The sequence below is a fragment of the Chiroxiphia lanceolata genome, chromosome 5 (genome assembly GCF_009829145.1).
Source record: "Chiroxiphia lanceolata isolate bChiLan1 chromosome 5, bChiLan1.pri, whole genome shotgun sequence".
Taxonomy (NCBI): Eukaryota; Metazoa; Chordata; class Aves; order Passeriformes; family Pipridae; genus Chiroxiphia; species Chiroxiphia lanceolata.
In genome coordinates, this window is record NC_045641.1 from 6,334,971 (window position 1) to 6,346,862 (window position 11,892).

The window sequence follows — 11,892 nt, forward strand, 5'->3', positions numbered from 1 at the left end:
GGCAGTTGCAGGCCTTCAAGCCAAATTTATTTTTTTTTAAATGAAAAACAAGGTGCTGATGTCCTGCCTTGATTGCAGGATAATTTTCATAGAAATGATGGATGTGTGGATCTGGATTTATGCTGCCATATCTAACACAGCAGATGGACACTGTTTTTAGACGGGAGGAATGTTTGCCTTGATACTTTCATCTCACACCAACGTTTATAACCATAAAGGCTGTTATACATGAGGACATGAATTTGCACGTATGTTCTGGTTTCTTTCTGACAAAGGTGGTTTCCATACATCTGCTTGGCAAAAGCATGAGAGAAGTGTACCTTCTCAGTACATGGAATTGGTTGCACTATCCAAGGGAGAGGGTAAACAAAAACACTCTGTTCTTGGCAATTCTGGCTTCCAAACCCCATTCTTGAATGACACTCCCTGACATGTGGTATAAGAATTAACTTGCCATGAAATACAGTTGCAGCAATTTAGGGACACTTAATTCAGGGGTAAAACTAGGTCTTGGCTTTTTTTGAAGCAATTTGTCTTGTTCCATTGACTGAATAGGCACAGATTGACTTCTTAAGAGCCAATCCTTCTCTTTCAGTGCTTCCCTCTGGTAATGGGACTGGGTATCTATTCTCAGCCATGAGTAACTACTTTAGTTTCTAGGTGGGGATAACATGCTGGGACAATGGTGTTACCTGTGAAAATCATGGCAGAGGTGCTGGTCGTGCCTGAAGGGAGCTGTGCTAATTGGAACTGCACTAATAATAAGCTGTGTCAGTGCCTTGGATCTGCTGCTGCTACTTCAGTACTTTCTGTATCTGGACATGCCTTACTGAGTGATAGGCTTGAAGGATAGTGAGTTCTCATTATTCTCAATGGTCACACTCTTGAGTTTTTCATTTCATCTCATTTTCGCCTTTGAGTTAGACAGATCCTCAGTCAGTGCCACCACCACTCTTTTTGGGGCAGTGGTGACCTCCACAGTTTGGTCAAGTGACTGTTTCACTTGGTCACTAACCAAGTGGCTTAAACTGGCTGATGGCCATGATTCCAAAATATGGTTTGCTTATTCTGTTTGTTATTTCTTCAGATGAGGTTCCTCTGTGGCTCTAACAAGACTTGGTACCCAGTCACTGGAGCTGGTTTGTCACTTGTATCGTACAGGTGACATTTTGAATGTTGGTTACATAGACATGAGGAACAAGTATCTTCTGAGTAGTCTGAGCTGGTTCAGTGTCTTGTTTCACACACTCAGCATTTAACTCAGGGCTGACCTGGTTATTTTGTAGTTATGATGTCTCTTGTAGCCTAAAAATTAGTTGTTACGGCCTTTATCCTTTTTGGATCAGTACAGATAATTTAAATACACCAGACCTGGCTTTCTAAGTGCACCACGTTACTATCTCTTTGTCCCAGCCTCTCTGAAGGGGTCCAGGGATTCCAGTGTGGTTTTAGGGCTTTTGGAAGAGGACAGATTGTGTGTCTGTTAGCCCACTGCTGCGTTGTTCTCTCACAATTTGAGTGTGCAGAATCCTGTCATGCTGAGATGCACTTCATGTATGTTCAAGGGAAAGTGCTGAGAAAGATGCCTTTCATAAAAGGAACGTGTTTTTCCCTCTTGACACTGATACTCTACAGGGTTTGCTGTACTATGAGACCTTTCAGCATGTCCAAGTACTTTGCCAAATAACAATACACAAAAAATGAGAAGAATTTGATGTGTTGTGTGGATACAGCTGTAATGGGGCAGGTGGAACCCATTCCTTACAGGGTGTGGACAGAGCTATGCTGTGCTTTATCCACTTGAAACTCATGTTAGTGTGACCTGGAAGCTGAATGCCTTGGAAAAATAAGAGCCTGACTCCTAGCAAGGAATGACCTTGCTGTAAAATGTGCTAGTGAGAATATAGATCCTGAAGGCAATTTGTGCTCTATGCAGGAACTGCATCATTCTGCTTCAAAGCAGGATCTGGTAGATAAAGGTTATTTCAGCAGGTGGGCAAGTCTACTCTTTAACCCACACTGATAGGCATTCCTGAACTTCCAAAGTGGTTTCTTTGTGCTCTACTACTTTTCCTGGAATACTTGGATTAGAGTTTCTGTCATGTGAAAGCCAACTTCCACTTGTCTCGCCTTCAGCGCATGTAGGGAAAATTTGTTGTCTGTGATAAGGGTGGTCAGCTTTTTATATATTAAATTAAACACAGGGCTGCCTCTGCCCACCACCCATTCATTCTTCCCTGTTTAAATAAAACATGCTCCATTATTTCAGCCATCCTGTGCATCTAAACTCTCAGCACTCCTTGCTTTGCTTTGGACCCAGTCCAGCTTGGCTGCATCCTTTCCAAAGTTCAGCAGCTGAAGCTGAACTCTGTGTTCTCATTGAGGATGTGCTGTCATGTCATCACCCTGGTTAATATATCCCAGGATGGGCTCTGCATACCTGAACGGCACCTTTTTCCCTCTTTATGGCACTTAAACTGAGAGAATCACAGATTACACAGGTACCTTGCAGTAGCTTCATCTCAGCATAGCTTCCTTATTCATCTGGGAGTGCATTTTTGAGGCCATTTCATAAAATCTGGGTATATGACATCTCGTGCTTATACCTGTCAGCCAAGTCAATAACCACCTCAGGAGAAGTGAAATTGGTGTGAAGTTATTTGATTTTTGCAAAAATTATGTAGCGGCTTTTGCCTGAAATTTCTCCCCATTTTTCTGAATGTTGTTCTAACATAGAAATTAAAGGGAAAAAGAAATTACAAGCTGATCAGCCTAACTTTATCAAAGAGATGCTTTCAGAGTTTAAGCAGATCTTCAGCTTGCTTTTTTAAAAGTAGGTTAGAAGTAATTTAGTCAATTTATGACTTTGGTTCATCTAGTTTGTCTTTTAAATACTGGTAGATAATTTGTTTCCTCACTTAGGACCTATTGATTATATGGTTTGCTACCTATTATGAAGCACATGGGTACAATTATGCTCATAAACTGAAGAAAACAACATTCAGTATTATAGTCTTCTTCACCAAATGAAATGGTATTATCAAAATCATCAGCTAGTGGGTTGTAGAGGAAGCACTTTTTGACACAGCACACAATTACAGTGTGGAACTCCCTGCCACAGAATGCTGTGAATGCCAGTCATTTCCATGGGCTCAAACAGTAAGACAAATTTGTGCTAGAAAAGCTCATTAAGTACACAGATGCATCTGGGAAGTCCTTAAGCCATGCATTGCTGGAAACTGGAAGGATGGAGGGGAGAAAAATATAAATCCATCCAACCTACAGCAATGCTCTTCCCCCTGCAGCCCCACTGCCCTGTGCTGTGTGTCCCTGGCTGCTGAAGGATGCTGAGCTAAAAGGACTTTTTGGTCTGATCCTGTATTATAGTTCATGTTATCTGTAATGCACTTGCTTCCAACTCAAGTGTAATCCATTCTGTCTCCCCTTTCTGTAAATCTAGTCAGAGGTACTTGCCTTCTGTGTTTTGGACCTGTTCTGATACTGTTCCTGCACACAGGGCTTTCCTTTGCACCCCTTTTTTCTAACAAGTAGAACTGCCTTGTCATTAACAGGCTGTGGCCCAAGTGGTGCTACATCAGCCTTTCTACTGCATATTACAATTGTTTGCTCCCTTCATGTTTTTTGTTGTTTTGTTTTGGTTTTTTGAGAAGCATCCAATCATTTCTCTCCCATGGAATTGTGCCTGTTAATTCTTTGGCGCTGCCAGCTGATTGATAAATCAGTTGAACCTGGTGTTCTGTTATTTTGCTAATTTGAAGTTTAGTTCTTTAGCAGTTCTCAGAAGAGTGGGGTGTTTTTCTTTTTTTAAGCACTGCAGTTGTCTTGGGATTTCCTGTGCTATTCTCTTCCTGTCAAAGCTGTGCTGGTTTTAGGATTATAGGTCTAGATTTGATGTTCTGAAATTTCTCCAAATGCATGTCAAAAATTGTGGGCCTCTGATATTAAGTTACTGTTTTGGACAGGTAGGAAAGGGATCTTTTCTATGAAACAGATCCTATTCTTTTATTTTCTCTTGCTTTCTTATTTCTTTTTTTTTCTCTTTTATACCAGACATTATCATAACAGACTCTTTCCTATTTGGTGTAAGCAGGAAATGTTTGGCTGCACAGACAGCTAAAATATTAATGCCAGCTGAGCATACTCAGCTATTTCAGCTGCTTGCATCCCAAATTTCTTCTGTCCAAACAATCTTTTTAATCCTCCTAATTTAATTTAATTTGAAGCTGAGGCAGAATTTTCAAGTTTCAAATTTAGACTGTCTTTTGACAGGAGTTTTAAAGTCTGTAGTGTTAGGTGTAGGTGAAATTTAGTTCTGGAAGGTGTGTTTGTGTATCAAGAGTAGGGAGTATATGGAAAGTATGAGATGAATAACTCAAGTAGCTGAAAAGACTTTTCTTTGGCTACTAAAAAAACCCAGATTCATCAAGGAGAAGGGAGGCCTGGAAAACCAGCCTGGAAAGAATATTAACTGTTCCAGTACTTGGAATATATGAAAAATGAACTAATTGCAAATAGACTTGGTAACCTTAATTAAAACTGGCACCTGTTAACTACCAAAAAAAAATTCCTCCCATCCCTCTGAAAGCTTCACTATAATACAAGTAATACAAGTGGGAATTCTGTAATACAGCCCTTTTCTCAGACCAGTGGTAAATCAAGTCACTGCTTGCTTTGCGTCTCTGAGGTCCTTCAGTTTGACCAGCTTGAGGAGGTTTTTTTCACTGTGCCTGTGTGTCTAAAATGGGATTGTTTCCTTGTCTGGCAAACTGAAACATGCCTTGCCCGAGGGAGTTTCTAGCCAGACTGGATGCCTTGCACCTCAGTACAGCGACCTGACCTAACACTGCCTGTTCTCCTGAGCTGGTGTCTCTTTTTTGCTGATGAAATGTGCCATTGGTCATCTTGAAGGGAAGCTGCACGAGGGAAGAGATGGAAGTGCTGACAGAGACGGCGTTGGCCTTTCACAGCTTGGTGTGCCACTTACTACGGATGTGTTCCCAAAGGGGTGGTTACTCATTTCACATCCTTCACCTAAAGGGACGCTGCTCATTTCAGCAAGATCTGTGAGGATGGTAAGTCAGGTGGAGCTCTCCTGCAAATCTTGCCTGGCATGGAAAAGTGCTCAGTCTTGCAGCATAGAAAAGGATGGAAGGAAGGGCTTCTGGCAGTCTTTGCTTCTCTTCACATACTGTTTTGCTCAGCTCTTGATCAAGTGAATTAAGCTCATGTGGGAGCAGTTTTTTTTTTTTTTAAATGCACAGTGTGGTGCAGTAATTCCTGTACTGTGACACGCTCTGGATCTGCTGCCACTGGGAATTTCTTAAACATAACCCCCTCTTCTTTCCTTTGCCTGTGGAAGTCTGGCTCTTGCAATGAGCTCACCCTCCACAAAAGGTTCTTGGAGTCCTGTTCAGCTCCAGCTTGGGCCTACCTAACAAGGGCTCCTTTCCTGTCATTCTCTCGCCTACTAGACATAGCAGCCCTATGAGTATTTGGGTGGGGAAGGAAGGAGATTGCAACATGCATTAAGGGGGAAAAAAAAAAAAAGAAAAAAAGGAAGGCTTGTCTGTCTCTTGCTTTTCAAGTGCAGCTGTAAAACTTTCCTTGGCCTTTGAAAGCTCTGACATGTGGTGGGTGCGAGCTGCAGAATACGTCAGCCTTTGAAGTTCATCCCCTTTAAATAGGCATTGGCAAAGGGCATCCAAATTCTAGCTTTTGTAGCAGTTTTGCTGCAGTTTTGGTACAAATTCTGGTACAATGCAGCACGTTATAGTTCTTCATCTGCAGGCGTTACTTTCCTACAGAGGTTCGTTTTTCTTATTTTTAATGCTGAGGATGGGGATAAAAGCTTTGTTTGTGCAGGGAGTTAACAGGTAGAGCTGCACTCAGTTTTTTTTAGTCTAATCTACTGTAAGGTGATCTGAACAGGCTTGGTGAGTTTGAAGCAAGTTGTGCTGCCCTAGCAAGAACGTGGCTCCTCTTGGATATTTGTACTGCATACCTTTATGTATTTACCTAAATTCTCCCAGCCCTCCATTGAGAAGTAGCCTTTTTACCTTGCCTGCACATGCAATCAGGTGTCCTTGGAGAATTGAAAAGTAGAGATGAGAAAGGATACAAAGTCTTGTATTGCTTTGCTGGTGCTTCTTGTGAAGTTACTGATGGTAAAGTTTCCAGTATATGCCTGGCAGGGGGGAAATTCAATCCAGAAAAGGGAAAACCTCACTTACATTTCAACAATACTTACTTGCATTCCAGAACTTACACAGTTCTCTTGGGAAATGTCTTTCCTGTATCCATTGTCTTCATGTAGTGCTTTTCTTAATCATTCTTTGTCATCTCCAAGCTTCTGGAAAAGTGAGTGTTTCCCAGGGTGGAGGGAATAGAGTTAGGGCACTGCTGCCCAGCTTCTCGTAGTGATACTATGTTAATCAAGTTAATCAAGAGCAGTGACTCAGAGAAAATGAAGACTGGATAATCCAGGTGATTATTTCTCACTTCTGTGGTCTACAGGATCATTTCCTGCTAAAGAAAATAGCCCAAGGCACTGTACTTCCAGGGAGCACATGGAGCACATCCTCATATTTAGTCTTAATTTTTCCTTTCTATAACTCAAAGGTAATATCTTTAGAAACCCTCTCCCTCCTTACTATTACTTCTTTGTAATCTACTACATAACTCTGGATAACTCATGGTTTGTAGTGGTAGAGGCACTTCTCAGCTCCAGCTCTGCCTCTAGAAGCCAATCCCATTTTGGACTGCATCAAAGTGGGAATCAGCCCATTTGTTGGAGTGTCCTGAGTGCACCCTTTCCCCCCCAGTGCTGCTCCCCAAGCCTTGTCCCTTGAATCTGACACAAAACTGATTGGGTATTTTAAAGGACATAATACCAGTTGCTGCTCTTTTGGTTTTTTAATATTTTTTTTTGTCCTCTTGCATTGTAGTGCCTCGATGCCTCTTTGGGAAGACATTAATCTTTCTGGTTTGGTTTTTTTCTTTTTTTCCCCCCATAGGATGATGAGAGTCTGAAATACTTAACTCACGAGGAACAGGATGTTCTTATGTTCTTTGAGGAAACCATAGATGCCTTAGAAGATGACTTGGAGGAGATGGCTCTACGTGACAGTGGCATCCACTGCCAGTCTCCAAGGTCGACAGAAGAAAACGTGTCCAGTCACTCAGAGACTGAAGATATCATCGACTTAATGCAGTCAACACCTGAGAGTAGTGACCATGAAGGCCCTTCTAGCAGAGATACAGAGCCAGGTAGTTGTATTTCTTGTAAGGGTGGGTTTCCCTTTGATCTATCCCTGACCTATTCCAGTTCTCATTGGAAACAGCTAAAGTAATTCTGTACCTTCCTTACTACCTCAGGATGAATTTGTTGCACATCAGGAGCTCTAAGGACTGTGATTTTCATTTGCCCTGGGGTTTCTGAAATTCTTGCTGTTAGTATAACATTTTTTTTTTCATTTTCTCTCATGGAGGTCATGCATATAATGAAGTTTTTGGACTGTGATCTCAGTCCTCTGCCTGGTGACTGAGTTGTCACCGTTGTGCACAGTCATTCAGCAAGGCAGACAGTATTTACCAACCTGTTCATGCTCTGCTTTTCTCTAAGACCTCTTAAGACTTTCTCTAAGAGCTTTAAGGTGGCAGATTGTTTGCAGTGTTACTTTGTGTGGGACTGAAAGGCAGGTGATCCTATCAATGTTTGCACCAAGACACTGTATCAGCTAGTACATCCAGTGGGATGTAATGCATCCTCTCCTGGCTCTTGTGATAAAAAATAAGAACTGCAAAACTCTTGCAGAAGAGCAGCCATTGAAACCCAGTGAAGCAACATGCAGAGTGTGAGTGACAGGCAGAAAGAGGGCTGCCAGTGACTGCATTTTAAGTGTGGTGACCTGAGCTATAGTGTGGCCTACAAGATGCCATTGCTGGTTCAGTTATTGTTTCTGCTGGCAATGTGGGCTGAGTTTGAGTTGGAAAGTTTCTGGGGGAGGGGAGAAATGATGCTGAAAGAAAGCCTTGCATTCTGCTGTGTGTGAAGACTTAATGGCATCACTGGTGCTTTGTGTTTTTAGTGTTGGATGCTCCCTGGAGAGCCGAGAGCCCCAAGCCAGCTGTACCTGCTGACCTTCCCCCGTATCCCCCTGCACCACCACCAGTGTCTGAGGCACTTCCTCTTCCTCCTCCACCCCCTCCTCCAGTGCAGCACCCAAAATTGCTCCGCTCTGTGCCCACTCCCCTCATCATGGCCCAGCAGATGTGTGAGCAGCAGGCGGAGAGCAGGGCGCGCTTCCCCGGCGCCCTCAAGGACGGGAATTCGGACAGGAAGAAAACCCCGGTGGCCAATGGGGATCATTTCGCGGCACCGAAACACCCTCCTGCCCCTGCACCCAAACTGCACCGGTTCCCCAGCAACATCAACATAACGAATGTCAGTGGCAAAGAGTTCAACGAGACGATTTCCAAAGCCGCCGTGAACGTCCAGGAGCGGCGAGCCCAGGTGCTGGCCAACATCAATGGAGGAGCTTTGCTGGCAGCTGAGCTGGAGGAGAAGCTGCACAGAAGTGATTTCTTGTCACGTAACAGAAGTTCTTCCTTACGGGATCTCTCTTCCGAGCAAACACGATACGAGGCCCTGACGAAACTCGGCCTAGTTAAGGGAAAGCCAGCTCAGGACCAAGTGGACCATGCCCCAAGCACTCAGCAGGTTGATGTGCAGCCCAAACAGGCAGATGCTGTTACCAATGGATATAAAAACATCCACGAGGCTTTAAAAAGCGAGCCCAGCCCTTTCCTTCCTATGGGCAAAACTGTAACAATCAAACCAGAGGTCGCTCTTGCCACTAACAAGGTCATCAGCGCACAGCAGAACCCAGAGAAGAGCTGTAATGATTACAAACAGCCTGCTGTAAGCCTGGACATGAGGAGGAGATCAGGATCGCTGCCTAGACCTTCAGGATTTCGATCCCAAGGGATAACGGTGAAGTTTTCTGGCCGTGGCTCAACAGAAGAAGCTCGGAGAGAGGCCCTTCGGAAACTGGGACTACTGAAAGAGACTGCGTAACGTGGATGGGAGTGTTGTGGCAGTGGGAGGGAAGTCATGGCATTGCTTGGTGCTGGAATAGTCCCAACAGAATGGGGACCAGATGGATTGGAAGAAAAAAGGGAAAGTTCTCTGTTTCAGGCAAGCTGGGGAGGTACCAGATGCTGTGGAATGACCACTTGTGTTCATCCCGGGACTGGCACCACGTATGGTCATGTACAGCAGTGGGGTCTGGCTCTCCTTCCTGCAGAGATACTGAGCTGTTGCTCTTTGTGACTAAGAGGAATTTTATTTAATTAATGCTGGACTGTGTCAGGCAGCATCTCATTAATGAAGTGTACAGTGCAGTATTGTTGTACATAATGAACTGAGCAGCGACTCTTCCTTCTGCTCTTTCTGACGCCAAAACCAAGAGCTCCGTTTGTCTTGCCCACGTGTCTGTCTGTCTGTGGGAGCTCGAGATAATGTCCACGCTGAAATTTCTGAGCAGTGTGACACCCTTCCATGACTTTTTTTTGTTGTCTGTGTTATCTGGCTTGGCTTCGTTCCCTCCCAGTAGTTGGAGTCTTCTGCTCCCTCGCTCTGCGTGCGCTTCCCTCCAGACTGTGCACAGGGTGGCTTCTGCTTTGACCTTCTCCTGGACAGAGCAGCCCAAGCTCTGAATGGGTGACTGCACCACTCTGCTGCTGCCCCTGAAGTCTTGCCTTTCTTCCCAGCCACCTGCTTCTTGGTCATGCTTGACCAACCCACGTGTCCAGTGAAAGGCTCCAGAAAAGCCTCAAGGATATGCACCGGTTTTCACACTGACAGCCAAAGAGTCTCCTGACAATCTGTGACCCCAACTGTTCTGTACCAGGGATGGTCTCACAGCAGAGAAGCCATAGGAACAAGTTAACTTTGTACCAAATGCAAGACCCTGATGTCAAAAGTCTTGCCTTTTAAGTTGGGGTTCTGGGAAGGAACTGTTACTTTTTGAACAGTAGCTGTACTACACTGAGTAATTGTAAGTTCTTTTACTTCTAAAACTGTCATATGATCTTCCTCTAGTCAGAATCCTTTGTTCACAGCCTTATTTGATTCTGCCCTTGCCAATAGCAAGTTACAGCCAAAATTCGTGCAGGCTAAGTGGAGTTACAGGAGGGCTGTGTGTAAGAGCACGTCATTCCTGAATGGTCCAAGCTGATGGTATTTTGCCTTTGTTCAACAGACATGCTTTTAAAGATGGTCCCAAAAGATATTTGTGTGTTGGTATGATTTTTTTTTTTTTTAATATGGAAAGCTGCTCTTCCATGTTAAAACTCCTTTCCTTTTTATATACCTGAAAGCATCCAGAATATCCACTTCAAAATCAAATGCCAAACTCCAAACCCTCTCAGTTTTGTTGTTATTCCTCGATGTTTGAGTTTTTGGTGTTTGCTTGTTGTCTAAAGGGAAAAACTGACTTATTCTCTGCACTTTCTAAAGCCTCAAGCAACCCACTCCTTTTCCCAAGGAGCTGAGCAATAAACCTTGGAGAAGAGGAGGGGAGTGGCTATAGCAGAAACCGACACACCCTTTGATCAGGAGCTCTGCCATAACTGTGATAAACAAGTTTGGAGTTCTTGTGATAAAGTATTTCAAACTTGCTGAGCTTTACTTGTAAATGAAGCTGTCGTGAAGGAAAAACCTTTGTGTTATTCTCAACCTGCCTCATAAGTTTTTTTGCCTTTTTGTGTTGTTTTTTTTTTTTTTTTTAAATTATCTGCTCGCTGCTTTAATTTTTAATCGTGTTGTTACGGTATCTGGCTGGTTGTGTCATGCAGTTATTCTTTTCAGCCTTTTCACTGGGGAAGTGATCGTGTTCCTCACTGTGAGAGGCTTACTATACACAAGCAATCAGTAATTAAAATATGTGGCCATCCCTGGGCTGGCAGAGCACTTAGGCGTGCATAACTGAACGTGAGACGTGCTGCTGGAACAAAAAAGGCTGCTTGGATGCTGTGAGCACAGCACATGCTTGTTCTGCTGGGCTCTGAGGCTCTAGTCCTAAATCAGAAAGACAGGGGAGCACATAAAATACATCCAAGCACGGGCTTCACTGCAGGCTGGCATGGAGTCCTACATGTGGATGATGAATCATAATTTATTAACATAACCTGCTAAGTAAATTTAAATGTTTCATGACCTTTGTGCTTTTCAGTCCTGGTAAAGCAAATTCTTCATTATGGATGTGAAGTGCGTACAAAGCAATCTTCACATCTAATCATCCCTTGCCAGCTCCTCTTTGAGTTGTTTACAGCTGGGAGTCCATGCTGAGCAGATGGGGGGTGGAGGGGGAACCCTGACACTACTTCATTGAAATTCAGTCCAGTTCAATAACTCTGTAATGTAACCCTATTTTAAAAAAAAAAATTAGGTGTTTAATATCTAAATTATAAAGCTGCCTATGCTGAATTAGCTGGATCATGTTCTTTCATCCTTTGTGCAGGGCTGTGTCCTCAACTGGTGGGAAGTGAGAGTTAGATCTTCATTAGGTAAAGCAGTTTCTGCCCAGGGAGGACTTGGAACGAGGTATTCATTGTGGCCCTTCATTATAGCAAATATCCTACTGATAAATTCTTCTCTGTGCCTAAAACTGTAGTAAGTAAAGCCATGTACTAAATGAAGTTAAGTCTAGCTGCTAATAACCTGTATATAAATTTAGCTCTATTTTGTGTATCTTGTTTTGTGTGTATATGTTGCTGTGATTTTACTTTTTTCCCTTTGTGTTAGAGGTAACTGTCTTGCACAAATCTGATAAATCATCCATTAAACTGGGATAAACCCAATGAAACGAT

General features: G+C 43.3%; 1 protein-coding gene across 2 annotated transcripts in view; it reads left to right on the top strand.

Moving 5' to 3' along the window:
• Window positions 1-11,892, top strand: part of PROSER2 (proline and serine rich 2) — a 24,207-nt gene extending 12,315 nt beyond the window's left edge. Inside the window, exons 3-4 of one of the 2 annotated variants that reach the window (XM_032687162.1) lie at window positions 7,035-7,290; window positions 8,109-11,892. In XM_032687162.1, the coding sequence (XP_032543053.1) occupies window positions 7,035-7,290; window positions 8,109-9,097 (1,245 nt within the window). In that variant the 3' untranslated portion in view covers window positions 9,098-11,892. The remainder of the gene's footprint in view (window positions 1-7,034; window positions 7,291-8,108) is intronic. The other variant, XM_032687163.1, reaches the window with a different exon arrangement.